This window comes from Callionymus lyra, chromosome 19 (genome assembly GCF_982586985.1).
Source record: "Callionymus lyra chromosome 19, fCalLyr1.hap1.1, whole genome shotgun sequence".
NCBI classification, from domain to species: Eukaryota; Metazoa; Chordata; class Actinopteri; order Syngnathiformes; family Callionymidae; genus Callionymus; species Callionymus lyra.
This window is the reverse complement of record NC_141836.1, coordinates 18,788,797-18,801,901: the sequence shown is the minus strand read 5'-3', so window position 1 is coordinate 18,801,901 and position 13,105 is coordinate 18,788,797. Positions and strand designations below refer to the sequence as shown.

General features: G+C 39.9%; 2 protein-coding genes across 3 annotated transcripts in view; both read right to left on the bottom strand.

The window, feature by feature from the left end:
• The window catches only part of iqsec2b (IQ motif and Sec7 domain ArfGEF 2b), a 29,932-nt gene extending 26,580 nt beyond the window's left edge, over window positions 1-3,352 (bottom strand). For both annotated transcript variants that reach the window (XM_087781430.1, XM_087781431.1), the window contains exon 1: window positions 2,079-3,352. In XM_087781430.1, the coding sequence (XP_087637556.1) occupies window positions 2,079-2,479 (401 nt within the window). In that variant the 5' untranslated portion in view covers window positions 2,480-3,352. The remainder of the gene's footprint in view (window positions 1-2,078) is intronic.
• Window positions 3,353-5,641: 2,289 nt separating this feature from the next.
• Window positions 5,642-12,102, bottom strand: sdcbp2 (syndecan binding protein (syntenin) 2). The gene is made up of 9 exons (XM_087781432.1): window positions 11,941-12,102; window positions 10,328-10,379; window positions 9,860-9,962; window positions 8,413-8,513; window positions 8,169-8,333; window positions 7,767-7,942; window positions 7,069-7,240; window positions 6,914-7,005; window positions 5,642-6,774 (listed from the first exon to the last, which is right to left on the bottom strand). Exons 2-9 carry the CDS (start codon window positions 10,376-10,378, stop codon window positions 6,720-6,722), a joined length of 915 nt encoding a protein of 304 aa, XP_087637558.1. The 5' UTR covers window position 10,379; window positions 11,941-12,102; the 3' UTR covers window positions 5,642-6,719.
• Between the last annotated feature and the right edge of the window lie 1,003 nt (window positions 12,103-13,105).

The following is a 13,105-nucleotide window of genomic DNA, read 5'->3' as shown; positions in this document are numbered from 1 at the left end:
CATTAACAAGAAGAGCCTGAAGAAACACATGGTGCAGTTTTAACCGATAGGAGGAAGAGCAACAACTCCTTGTCTTACTCTGAAAATCCAAGGTGACGGAAGATAGAACAATTTGTTCAAGCTCCAGTCGTGGTGTCTTGCTGAGCTTACTTGAGGTACGATGGAACTCAACCAACATCCTCAATCAAACCTTTAGTAGAGCACAAGTTAATACCTTCAAGGACTAGTTCTGAGTTGTCGGGAGCTTCAAAGTTATTTAGGAAATCTATCAATGTATCAAGCAATAAGAAATACTGGGGGTGTGAGGAAGCATTGATACATCTAAAGATTGCGAAAACATTTCCACCAAATTCAACAGCACTGCACAGATATATATATTATTTTTATGGTTTATATTTCAATAAAGGGTGTGTAATAAATATATATGCACATAATAATAATAATATTTTAATTTACAATTAATATGCAACTTTACAAGACGTTCGTTAATTTTTGTGTTCCATTTACATTGCAGTGATTACATCCTAATGTGCTAAAGGAAATTAAATGAAATTCTGCAACATTCTGGTGACTGAGGATGAGAGGATACAGTCGACTCCAGCTGCTACGTTTGGCCATACTTCAGTTTCAAAACAAGTAAAAGCAGTTACTATTTCTTTGAGAGTCATGTTCTGTGCAAATTCTGCCACACCAGAGTCAAGTACTCAGACAATACTACAAAAATATATACTACTATGTTAGCTTCGCTACTTTCTTGACTTCCTGACCAGCAACCAAGCATATGTAGATATCAATGAAAAGTAACATTTTTTCTCACTAAAGTTGCATGGATGGTTGTTTATTATCGTGATTGAATTCAGTGTTGTTTTCAAAAGAAGGCGGCTAAAAGAAAAAAAAGAAAAACATTGATGAATTCAAATGGAACTTTAAGATATCTTTTCCTTCTCCACCTATCAACATATTTCATTAAAATACATTCGATGTCAAAAAGTTTTTTTTGCTAACAGACATTCATTATATCCATCACACTATCAGTACATGGAGCTCAGAGAAAGGACACATTTATTATTTTGATTATAAACTTTCTGAGCCAGCCCACCGTGTGGATATTTTCTTGGTGCAAACGCTCACCAGAAGCTTCTGTTCCAGCTGACCCCGGGTAACTGGCCAGATCTGGTGAGGCTGAGTCACACTAACACAGGGCCAATATGGCCCAGCTCAGTGGGAGAAAACAAACGTGACGCTTCATGTGAGGGACTTGTCTGAGCTGTGATCCAAAAAAACAGCTTAAGGCCTTCAAACAAGATCTGATGAAGTTCTAACAAAAGTGCTTCTCGAGTGGCTCCACAGAGGAAACAGCAGCTAGACTGAGAAGAAAGAGTGTCGGTCCAGCCGGGATTGAAGACGACTGGGAGCCAAAACAAAGATGATCGTCTTTGAAAAGACAACATGAGACGTGTCTCAGTTGGAGATGTGATCATATGCTGATTCAGTGACTCAGTGACAAGAATGGAAAATGATCAACCTGCTTCGTTGCGTTACCATCACTACAGTCAGTTTCTTGTGCAACAGCAGGTTCATCCAGTTCATCTTTCAATCCACAACTAGTAAAATAACTGTTGTAAGATATTCACTATTGTTAAGTTGATACATACCAGTTAGAAATATATATTTTGTTACCTCAGACATGAACCTGTATTAAAACTGTTGTTTCTAACGTGACCTAGATTTATTTACCTTCACCACCCATTTGAGAGCAAATGTATATATTTGACAGGTTGTCTTTGTAATAGAACAACTAGAGGCCTCCATCATCAGTTTGTTTTGGTCAGATGGGTCAAGTTTAATGGCAGAAGGGGTCAAAAAACTTTCTTTAAAGGGCTCACATGTTTCAAATGTTGAGGTCTTCCTCTCCAAGAGGCAGTAAGTCCCTCATCATGACGATTAATGACTTTATAAAGCTCTCCACTACTCTGTGAATGACAGGTTACGAGAGTGGAGCCCATTATCAAGTCATCAAAGACAAGGAACCGGATCGAGGGGCTGCAAATTGACCCGAGGTCTGCTGTGTGACTTACTTTCTTCGGACAGTGGAACTGACGTTGGTGTCGGTGCATTCCACTTGGTCCCGGTCGGTGGTGGAGGAGCTGCAGGAGAGGCCTCGGGTCAGCCTGGCGGGGGTCCTCCTCTCTCTTACCAGCGACGGAGCTGGAGCTGCTTGAGGTGCGGACGAGCCAACGTTCCTGCCGGGGAGGGACGGCGGCTGGCTGTCGTTGTGGTTCTGCTCCGGCGTGTCGTCTCTTGGCCCGCCATCCTTCTTCAGGCCCTGGTTCTCTTGGCTGACCTTATCGAGCTGGCCCTCCAGCTCCTCTATGCGTCGACGCTGGCTCTCCAGGAGCTTCGCCTGGCTCTCAATGATGTTGTTGAGTTCCAGGAGGTACTCCACGGCCCGGTTGGGACTCTCTTGGGTGGCCTCCATAGTACCCTGCCTACCCCCTGACAAGCTACAAGAAGGGTCTCAACCCCTGAAGTCCACCCCCCCACCAGCACTGGTGAGTGGGGGGGAGGGAGGAACCCTACAAAAGTCTGGTGAAATTTAAAGTGGCGGGGTTCAGATGCCTGGACAGAAACTCACTGGGATGAGTGGATCGGGTGTCAGGCGACTACATGTTCCTGACTCACAGGAGGAGAAACACGAGCGTCACTGCATCCTTGCAGCTTTCACGGCGACGTGGAGAAATGAAAGAGACACAACGGTCGTTCCCGATCGGAGGAAAGTCATCTTCCAGGGTTTCCTCGGGAGGTCCTTCATCGTGCCGGAAATCTTGTGACTAGCAGAGAAACATATTTTGAGAGTTCAGCGGAATGGAAGGAGCAACACTTATCAGAAGCTGTCAATCATTACATAAGAGAATTTTTTTTGCGCCTCCCACACTGAACATGAGCGCAGTCCCAGCAGCTTCTTTTTTTCAACCCATGGCTGGACTCGTCCTCACGACACTGAAAGTCGCAAAAGATCTTCGACCAACTTCATCCTGCGACTTCTCCCGCCTCGAGTCCACGAGGAAACTACATCCTCGACACTTCTATGGTTCCCCGGTGAAGTCCACTCCAGACATGTTCATATAAAGTGATGCGCAAACGAGCAAAAACTAAAACAAAAAATGAACTATATCGACCTCGTGTTCACCTCAATATACTTCTGGTCACAGTAGATGAAGACAAAAAAAAATGTTGACGCAGCAATAAAATCTAAGTGATATGACGATTCTCTTCCTACTTATCTTAAAGCAAGTGTCGGGAATAAGTTGGGTATCCCTGGAGAAAAAAGACTTGCACACGTCCAACCGCAGCTTCACCTGCTTCTCAGCGCAAATACTTGGAGATTCGAGGAGATGAGCGCGGCTTCGACCGACGCCTTCATTCATAGTGATGCCGGGAGATTTCCTGTCTAGACCTTCACAATAAGATGGTGTGATAGGATGAGTTTCCTCTAGAGTTTGATCAAACAGTACTCGTTTAAGATAGCTTTTTCAACTATGCATTCTTTTTTTTTTAACAAAAATGTAAAGTGTGACAGGGTGGCAAGTTTAAAGGTCATCATATGAAATTGTTCAAATATATTAAAAAACTGAATCATTTTTTTTTTCAGAAAAAAAACATGTTTTTATGAATGTTTAAACATGCAGCACTTTAATTAACCTTTGAATTTTTTTTATTTTATTTTAGAGGGTGCCCTGGGTCTGCCCTTTGGCCTCCTCCCACTAGGGATCCCCATTTTAAGCATGCTTTTAGTTAAACTCAGGATTTATACATTTAATATTTACTGTAATGTCATCAGATGCTGGAAATGTACGTCTATTTTAGTTGACATGTGTGACTGATTTAGCTTGTTTTTACCTCTTTTATATCACGTTTCTGTTCAGTTTTAGGCTCGGGTTGTCCGTTCACTAGCGACTCAAGATGTTTTATTTTGAAGGACAAACACCTTATATAGGATGCAATTCTGTCTTCATCTGACACGTGAAGCACCTCAGGAACGTGTGTTTGGTTCATGATGACGAAATATTCCTGGACAAAAACAATGTCAGCAGTAAATATTTTAAATGAATCAAACGACTGGAGTCACTCACGATGTTTGGGCACGGATTAAAAACTGCGTTATCATTATAATGGAACTAGAATACTAAAAATCGAAAAGCTCGAGGATGTTCTGTTGCTTCTCTCCGACTCCCTCTGCTGGTGGCTTGGGACACTCGGACCCTCAACCATGGGTATTTGTAAATATCTCATTTTAATTTGCAAAACAAAAACGTATGGAGCCATATGACATTTAGTATATTGAAAGAGAGCCCCTTTCTTATTAGTTCATTTATTTATCATAATTTAACATGTATTTGATAAAGACATGTCTCTTGTTCGACATTGCAGAAAACTGACCAGAAACTGTTTCCTTCAACTGAGAAAAATCTCTAAACTTAGGAAAATGTTGTCGGAACATGATCTGGAGCTTGTAATCCATGCGTTTGTTTCTTCTCGTCTGGACTATTGTAATAGTTTGTTTTCATGTCTTAACAAGAAGGAGCTGTCTCGTCTGCAGTTGATTCAGAACTCTGCAGCGAGAATTCTGACCCGTTCAAGTAGAAGAACTCACATTTCTCCGATCCTTAAAACTCTTCACTGGCTTCCAGTTTCTTTCAGGATCAACTTTAAAATTCTGGTTCTTACTTTCAGAGCTATTCATGGTCAGGCTCCTCCTTACATCACTGATCTGATCCAGCCTTACACCCCAGCTCGGGCTCTGAGGTCTGTGGATCAGAATCTACTTATGGTTCCACGCACACGGCTCAGGACCAGAGGAGAGAAATCTTTTCAGGCTGTTGCTCCTAAGCTTTGGAACGATCTTCCTCTCTCTTTGCGCTTGATGGAGTCTACTGAATCCTTTAAGAAACATCTTAAGACGTTTCTATTTGTTCAGGCTTTTCCTTGAATTTCTCGAACTCCTGTGTTGTTCTCAGTATTATCTTGATCTTTAAAGTATGTACTTTTTTGAGTATTGTTTTGATTGTTTAAGCGCTTTGTGACCCTGGTCTCGAAAAGCGCTATATAAATAAATATTACTTACTTACTTACTTATAATCATCAAAAACCCATGCACGCCTGGATTTTCATTCATCAAACGCAAAATGTTGAAATTACATTTACCTGTGGATCAGCAATTACACGTATTCTCCATTTACAAGTGCATTTTTATACAATCGTAGCCCAAAATCTGCAAAAACATACACGCAAATCTCCTTGCGATTCACGTAATGGCCACTAGAGGGCAGGGTTGTAATAGACATTGACGCTAAATAGCCAACAGTGAAAACTTTATTTTATTTTAGAGAAACCCTGGACTGACAGATCAATGACCATCCACTGTTCGTACAAACTTAAACTTGGTCTGTATTAGTTACACTAGTCCCGTTTGATCAATATGTTGCCAATCCAATGTAAATGTCATTTCAAACACTCAATATTTTTTCGTTTTGCATTATAAAAGTATATACTTACAAATACAAGTGTTATATTAAGCTATGTACTACAAAATTCAAGTCATAATTAGAAAGTCCAATCGCACACAATCATTTTACACAAGTTATTAGTGTGAACAAAAAGACGTTTATTCGTTTTACAATATTATCTTGGTTACATTCGTATATAAACTTTTGAAGCATTTGTACAGAATGATTATTTTACCGGATTGCATACTTTGAAATATTTTAAGAACACATGCATGTAGGGAGGATCAGCTGTAACTGGATAAACTTTACATCACAAATCTCTGAGACTGCCGGGGCGTCTCCTTGTGCTCTTCAGGGGCCGAAAAAATGGGGATGAAAGTGTCACAGAATGGCTATAAAACAGGCTGCAAGTTGAGCTTCAGCATTATTCTTACCAGCATCTTGAGCTTCAGCATAATTCTTACCAGCATCTTACAGAGGAAACCACATAGATAGATAGATAAACATGAGGCACCACAGAGACCAGAACGAACAACTGAAATGGCTGCAGGAAAGACAACCTTTATATAAAAAAAAAAGGAAGTGGAAAGTGCACTTAGTGGGTCAGCTTCGCACATCCGGTCCAATCTGTTCCTCCAGCATTTTAAAAGACCTGACTAAATAAAAGACATCACTGTAATGGCAGACCGACATCTCACCTACAACCCTTCAATGGAATGTGTGGCTGACTTCACAGTCCCATCCAACCACTGCACAAAATGCAGAACAATGACACATCGCCACCTACTGTTAAAAACACCAAGTTCTGGAGCTGCTTTTACTACTGACAAACATGGATAAAGTAAAGAAAACATCCAACTTCTAATATATACTTACTGGCCAAACTAAAAAAAAAACTAATCAACAAGAGGCCTATGAAGATTCTGCGGCTCATCTTTTTACAGGATTTAACAAATTTGTTTTCTAAACAATGAGGAGGAAGCTCTTGGCTCGTGGTGGCATAACATACTGACTTGCTCTTAAAAATAAAACGGTGATCATGTTGAAAGGACTGGATGCAACAGCGAGATGGAAGAAACGAGGATAATGAAAACATACTTAGAAAAGAAGGCATTTTTAAAAATATGTGACATATCAAAGGCGTCCACTATGATTGTGATGCAAAAGACGGTTGCTATGGAGACAGATCCGACTCTCCTGCTCTCATGTTTCTCACACTTCGGGGACAGAGTGGTCCATGGCTGAACGCAGCAGTCCAGAAGACATTCTGAAGCAAAAACAACAGTTGAATAGAAGATCAGAGCATTGTTGAAGCATGATACTGCCATACATGCTTAAAACAATGAATCCGTAAAGAACATTTTGTTATTGTTATTGTTCATATTTTCTAAGAAAGTTTTGTTTACCTCTTGATCATATGTTCATAGATGAACTTGGGCATGATGGTGATGGTCATAGCGGTCGGGGATGTGGTCAGGATGTCCTTAATCTGAGAGTCCTGAAAACAAAACAACACTTTTTACTGCCTGAAACATTTCATGATGTACAACAAACATCAAACCTTGAGGCCGACGACATTTTGTCCGTTGATCTCACAGATGTAGTGGTCAGTGAGGACGCCGTTACGGGCAGCAGATCCATCCTTGACCAACGATGTGACTTTCCCAGACTTGTAGATGAAGCCCACGTGGCCGGCGCTGTCTTTATGCATGGTGACAGTGCGCTCAAATGGCCTACACACACACACCGAAAAATCTATATGAGGGTTGTGTTTTTTAGATACAGATATGATACAGATTCATAAAACGGTACAGTATATTGCGATACTGCGATACTCTAGGAACAAGGATATATATTGTAGTACAAGCCAAGTTAAATTGCAACACAAAAACGAACAAACACTGAATATTTGCTAGTTGTAAATTAAAACCCGATTAATTGTAAATAACTATGACATAAGCAAACAAAAATGTTTTTTCAATATTGATGCAGTACAAAAAAAAAAGATTTGTTTAAGTTTTTCCAGTACAATTCTTGTCATCGAGGCTTCAATACAAGTTCCTCCCTGGATGCCAGTCACTTCATTAAAATGGATTTACATTTTTGGCTACAACTCTAAAATGGAAAAAAAAAATCCCAACCATTAGTGCAAGTAGAAAATGAGTGAAGTTTGAATTTTGGGTGAACTAACCCTTTAACTTTATTGACTCTTTCGCTCAACCCACCATCGTTTCAGTGTACGACGTTTCTGAGTCTCACCTGTCTCGGACCACCAGCTCAATACGGGTCTCTGATGCCACCTTCAGGGCCTTGTGGGCCTTGTCCACGCTCCAGCCAGCACAGTTCTGCCCGTTGATCTGGAGGACTTGGTCACCAAATCGCAGCCCGGCCAAGGCAGCAGGCGAGTTGGCCTGAACAAGCTGCACGAAAACTCCCTAAAAGGCAGAAGAGCTTTTAATGAAATCATATTCTCACAGATGACGTCAAGTATTCTGTCAACTCATGAAAAGATAAAGAAACAAAGAGAGAAAACATTTATATTCTAAAATATAACGCGTCAAGATGTCCTGCTTCTGCACAACCGGAGTCATCATCAGTATAAAGCGGGCGTCTCTGTCCGATGCAATAACTCAAGATGTAGAAGGTTTGACGCCGACTCACATTGTCGATGGCTCGCAGCCGGAGTCCGACCTTCTTGTCCTGGTCCTTGCACAGTATTATCTCCCGAAGCCCTTGGCGGATCTCTGCCCTCACGATGCCGACGTCGGTCCCGGTCACAGGCCTTATCATCCCCCCGACGCCTGAGCTGGAGTGCAAAGCCACTTGCTAGAAAGGGATTTGGAGAACTGGCCATTTAGTAGGCGACAAATAAAGGTAACATTTGGTTAAGAAGATCTATGCTCACGTTTTCACCGATGGGCACCAGGGCCAGGTTCTTTTGGACTTCATCACTGTTGAGGCTCAACCCCATGTACTCGCCTAGATCCTCCAGGTTCGGGTACAGAGCTGAAGTGGGACGTGTTATAGAGACAGAAAGAAAAAAAAAGGGCCAGGGAATCAATTTTAATTCCAATGTCAAAGTGTCAGAGTCTTATGATCATGTTATGCAGGACTAATGTTCCCACAGTAGAGCAGCAGGCAGGTCAGAGCACGTGCCAGGAATGTTGTCGCACTAAGCCATCCCACTGTAGATACAAGTACTTTAAACGGGTAAATCCTTTGGTTCAACTCATTCCTATTGCAATTTTTTTTAGGCTGGTGGCAGCTTTCAGAAGTCTCCAGTGGGAGGAGCCATAGTGCAGACTAAAAGAATGCTTATCCTCCTTACAGAGGGCGTTAAATATTGGACCCCAGCGTAGTATGGCTCTGTTTATAAAATACTTGATAAACGTAAGGTTTATTTTATAACAAGAACATTTAACTAATGGTATTGAACCAGCGATTCATTCTAATTAAGATCATGGTTACCGAACTCAATTCTGCTTTGAAAATCCCATGACCTTGACATAATCACTCTTTACCTCACATGTTATGGTTTCAGACTCAGCTCCTACGCAAACATGAAAATAACCACAGAGCTGAGGTCATTGCGCTGATATTACTTCTCTTCACCCACAGAACACCTCCATCAGCACAATATTTTGCATTGTTATTAAGGAACATAGGGGGTGATCTGAGCACAAACAGAATTCAACTATATAGTGGGTGGTCAAAATGGTCAACCATTGACCCCCCCCCGCCTGTTTTTATTAAGCACCCCCCTTCACTCTTAGTTCAGCCAACGACTCCTCCTCTCTTTCTCCAGTCATACCAGGAGAACTGCCAGAGCAGTCTCCATGGCGATTCACATGCAACTCAATCGAGGTACAAACAAAACCCAAAAGACTGTGAAGAGTTTGAAACCCAGCAGGAGCAGTCAATAGTATGAAAGAATGCGGGAGACATTCTAAAGCGGAGTCTGACGTTTAATTCAGTCCAATGACGCCAAAATTATGCTCCTTTTTTCGTTGGATTATGTCCACATTATTTGTGGAACTTCTCCACAATGTTTTTAATCACAATTTTGAATTGGGATAATTAATACTTTACTCTTGATACCAACACAATAATTGTCCTATAAAAGTTTTTTTTATATTAGAAGTGTTTTCGTGGCCCTCACTAATGAAACTTGTGAGCCAACATTTTTTTTGAGCGCTTTCCTTCTTCGACTTTGTTTTAGTGATAAACAACAGCAGATAGAAATAAACATGTGACTATCGAACATTTCGACAGAATAGAATGCGTGACAAATTGTTCGTCTTTTCATTTCTACACACTTCTCTAAATTCCCATCAAGCAAACACAAGCCTTACCAGCTCCAGACATGGTGGTGACGGATGGCTGCGGCTGATAGGTTCCCTCTGTGATGGCCGGCATGGTGGTGGTGGTGGTGGTCTGGGCAAACTGGGCCTGGGCCTGAAACATTGAATAACCGGTTTGTGATAGACATTTTAAAAGGAATAAAACGGGGATTTTATTGTGGTGAGGCCAATGTTTGTGTTGTGTTTTTATTAGTCATGGAAAGAAATGAAAGACCATCTTGCTCCATGGTTTTCTTGATAATAACCAATAAATAAATTAAAGTAAATAAATTAAGTAAATAAAGTTAACATAAACTGCTCCTAAAGTAAAAAGCTCCTATGCTGCATTAACAAAACTGGAAATATGTTTCTGATTCTGAAAAAAAGGCAAGATCAGTATCGAACTAAACAGATAATAAAACTATAAAATAATAGGGATGACAATTATATAAATATGAATCACAATGATTTATGTCCTACCTTCATGACCCTATCAACCTTGAGGTCTTCGAGTGACGGGTACAGAGACATCCTATAAAAGAACACAAGCATCAGCACAAAAGTTGGCAACACACTCGGACCCAGTTGAGTCATACCATAAAAAAACATTCACAAAAACCGTCCTAAGAAACAAAAAACACTGAGACTGTCTTCAGAGGCATTGGGAAATGTCGGCACAAATGATCCCTGTTGCCTAAGCAAACTAGAGGCAAATCCCTGATGAGGAACCACCTCCCTCAATCTTTTTAACTAAGTAAATAATGAATCTTTGCTTGATGTTTCATCGAATTAACCTTTGAATTATTTTTTCATGGACGTACTTGTTAGGCTTAGCATGAGGGGCTATTGCTAAAAGCTTGACATCTTACATTAATAACATAACATTAACCTCACACATAACTTTAAGTATTTATTAAGACTCAATAGTAGATCCATCATGATCTCTGCTAATAATAATAAGCTACATTTTCCATTGTTTATATACAAAATAAGATAAAATTGGTTAAAGATTATTATCACGCAAACTAAAAACCAAGTCTGGATCGGGAAAACATATTTCCTGGACTGGGATCTGTTGGAATGATGTATTAGAAAGGGAAAAACACTCAACTCTGACCACAGTCAAGCCACTGCTATATTCTACACTTCAAGTTCCCCGATACTCTCAGACAAGCTCTTCATTGTTCCTTTTTTTCCAGCTGCTTTTCACCTAATATTGTTATAATAGTGTTTTCCACTTTATGGTCACGTCCGGTGATAAAAGCCAGCACCGGAGATGCTTCTTTTCTCACACAAACATGAGTCACTAGTGAAAATAAATAGTTTATATTTAGTTACATAATTATGACATGGAACAAACGTAATGGTTCGTTATTCGGGTGTAAATCCATAAAATAAGGCTATTAAACTCCACAGAAGGATAACTCGTGACCTGTAGACACATTATAATACTTGGTTTATAAACATGTAATACATTTATTTTAAAGTTTTAAAAGGTGTACTCTCGTCTTCATCTAGATAAGTAGGTGATTTCCATTTCCAGCTAGCAATCGATTAGTCACAAATGTGTTCCTCTTAAGAGCATTTCTCTAAAACAGAAAGGGTGGTTCCGGATTTGTTTTTCCAACATTATAACGATAAATATGCATCTTATTATGATATAATTTTCGATATAAACATATTCAGACACAAACACGCCGTGAATCCACCTTATAATAATGTCATCCAAAGAAGTGGATCTCAAAAACAACTCTTTTGTGGGACAATGTGGATTAATATAATAAGTATTTCTTATATAACCACATTTATGTTTCATATCAAAGCGAAGAGCCAATGACGAGCAACTATACGCACACGGAAGAAGATAGCCGACTGCTAACGGATGCTCATAAAAACAAACGCAGTACCTAAAATAAGCCATAGTTCAGTGAAATATATCGATATTCAACAAATAAACGAGGCTTATTACACTTTCTGTTCGAAGACATCGAACCTAGCGGTTTGCTATACGATCTAAATGTTAGCTTTAGGACTGTTAGCCGAGCGAAGAGGATGGAAATGTTAGCGAAGCTAGCTGACACGAGCAGTCTTACCTTGAATTGTTTTGATGGGCGATTAGAAAAAAAATAACCTTCTTTTGCGATTGACAACGCGAAGTTGTATGAAATGTTGTATTTGCGTTGTCGTCGAAAGGGGAATTCTGGTAAGTGATGTCACTCACGGCTGGACTTCTATTCTCGCCACACACGTCAATCAAAACATGAAGCCACGCCCCGTCGTGGTCACATGAACCATTACGTCACGCTACTTCCCGTCGTTTACAAAACAAATAAATGCGGTAGAACATGATTTTTGCTGATATTATTATTCGATACATATATATCTCTCTATATATAGAGAGATATATATATAAAGTAGTAATAAGCAGTAATAAAGTAGAGGATAAATAAAGATTGTGTACACCTAACTGATAATGTGTTATGCTTAATTATTGAACATTAAATCTGAGCAGGACATTTGTTTTAGTAGTCTGCCATTATCTTCTTGGAATACTTTTCAAACTGAACTTAGAAAGCTTAGATTTCACGGCTTTTATTACGCTTCCTGCTCCATCTTAAAAGATCCACAGAACAGTGGACTATTTTTTTTTAAATACTACTGTGACCAAAACTCCTGCTCTTTAAGAAACATCTTAAGACTTTTTTATTTGTTCAGGCTTTTCCTTGCTTTTCTGGAACTCCTGTTGTGTTATCAGTTTTATCTTGATCTTCTGAAGTATATACTTTATTGAATATTGTTTTGATTGTTTAAGCGCTTTGTGACCCTGGTCTGGAAAAGCGCTATTCAAATAAAAATGACTTACTTACTTACTCTTTGTGTTTGTCAAGTCGTACTCTTGTATTTCAGTGTTTATTTTGTAGTTGTTGCATTACATTTTTATTCAACTATGATGTGTGCTGTTGCCTTTCTAGGTCAGGCCGCTCCTTGTGAAAGAGATCCGGTTATCAATGGGTTATTTATTAGGGTAATAAAAAAAAGAAAGAAGTTATGGTAAACAGACGAGTATGAATTTGTTAAAGAATTGATGTTGCTTTTATAGTCTTATCACAATAAATATGTAGTCATGCTTGCTGCGGCTCACAATGAGCTTGAAGGAATGTGTCCAGTTAGAGTTTCGTTTCTCGAGAAATTTCAGTTTGTTCATTAAGATACAGTGACCTCACCAAGATATGCAAGTTGGTCTGCCCATGCAGGCTG

What these genes read in the sequence shown, in the direction of transcription:
- sdcbp2 (XM_087781432.1), bottom strand. Translation starts at nt 10,378, where the DNA reads ATGTCTCTGTACCCGTCACTCGAAGACCTCAAGGTTGATAGGGTCATG. An exon ending in CACCACCATGTCTGGAGCTG is followed by an intron (nt 8,514 to 9,859) that starts GTAAGGCTTGTG and finishes GTCCCACTTCAG; the next exon opens with CTCTGTACCCGAACCTGGAG. An exon ending in TGGTGCCCATCGGTGAAAAC is followed by an intron (nt 8,334 to 8,412) that starts GTGAGCATAGAT and finishes ATCCCTTTCTAG; the next exon opens with CAAGTGGCTTTGCACTCCAG.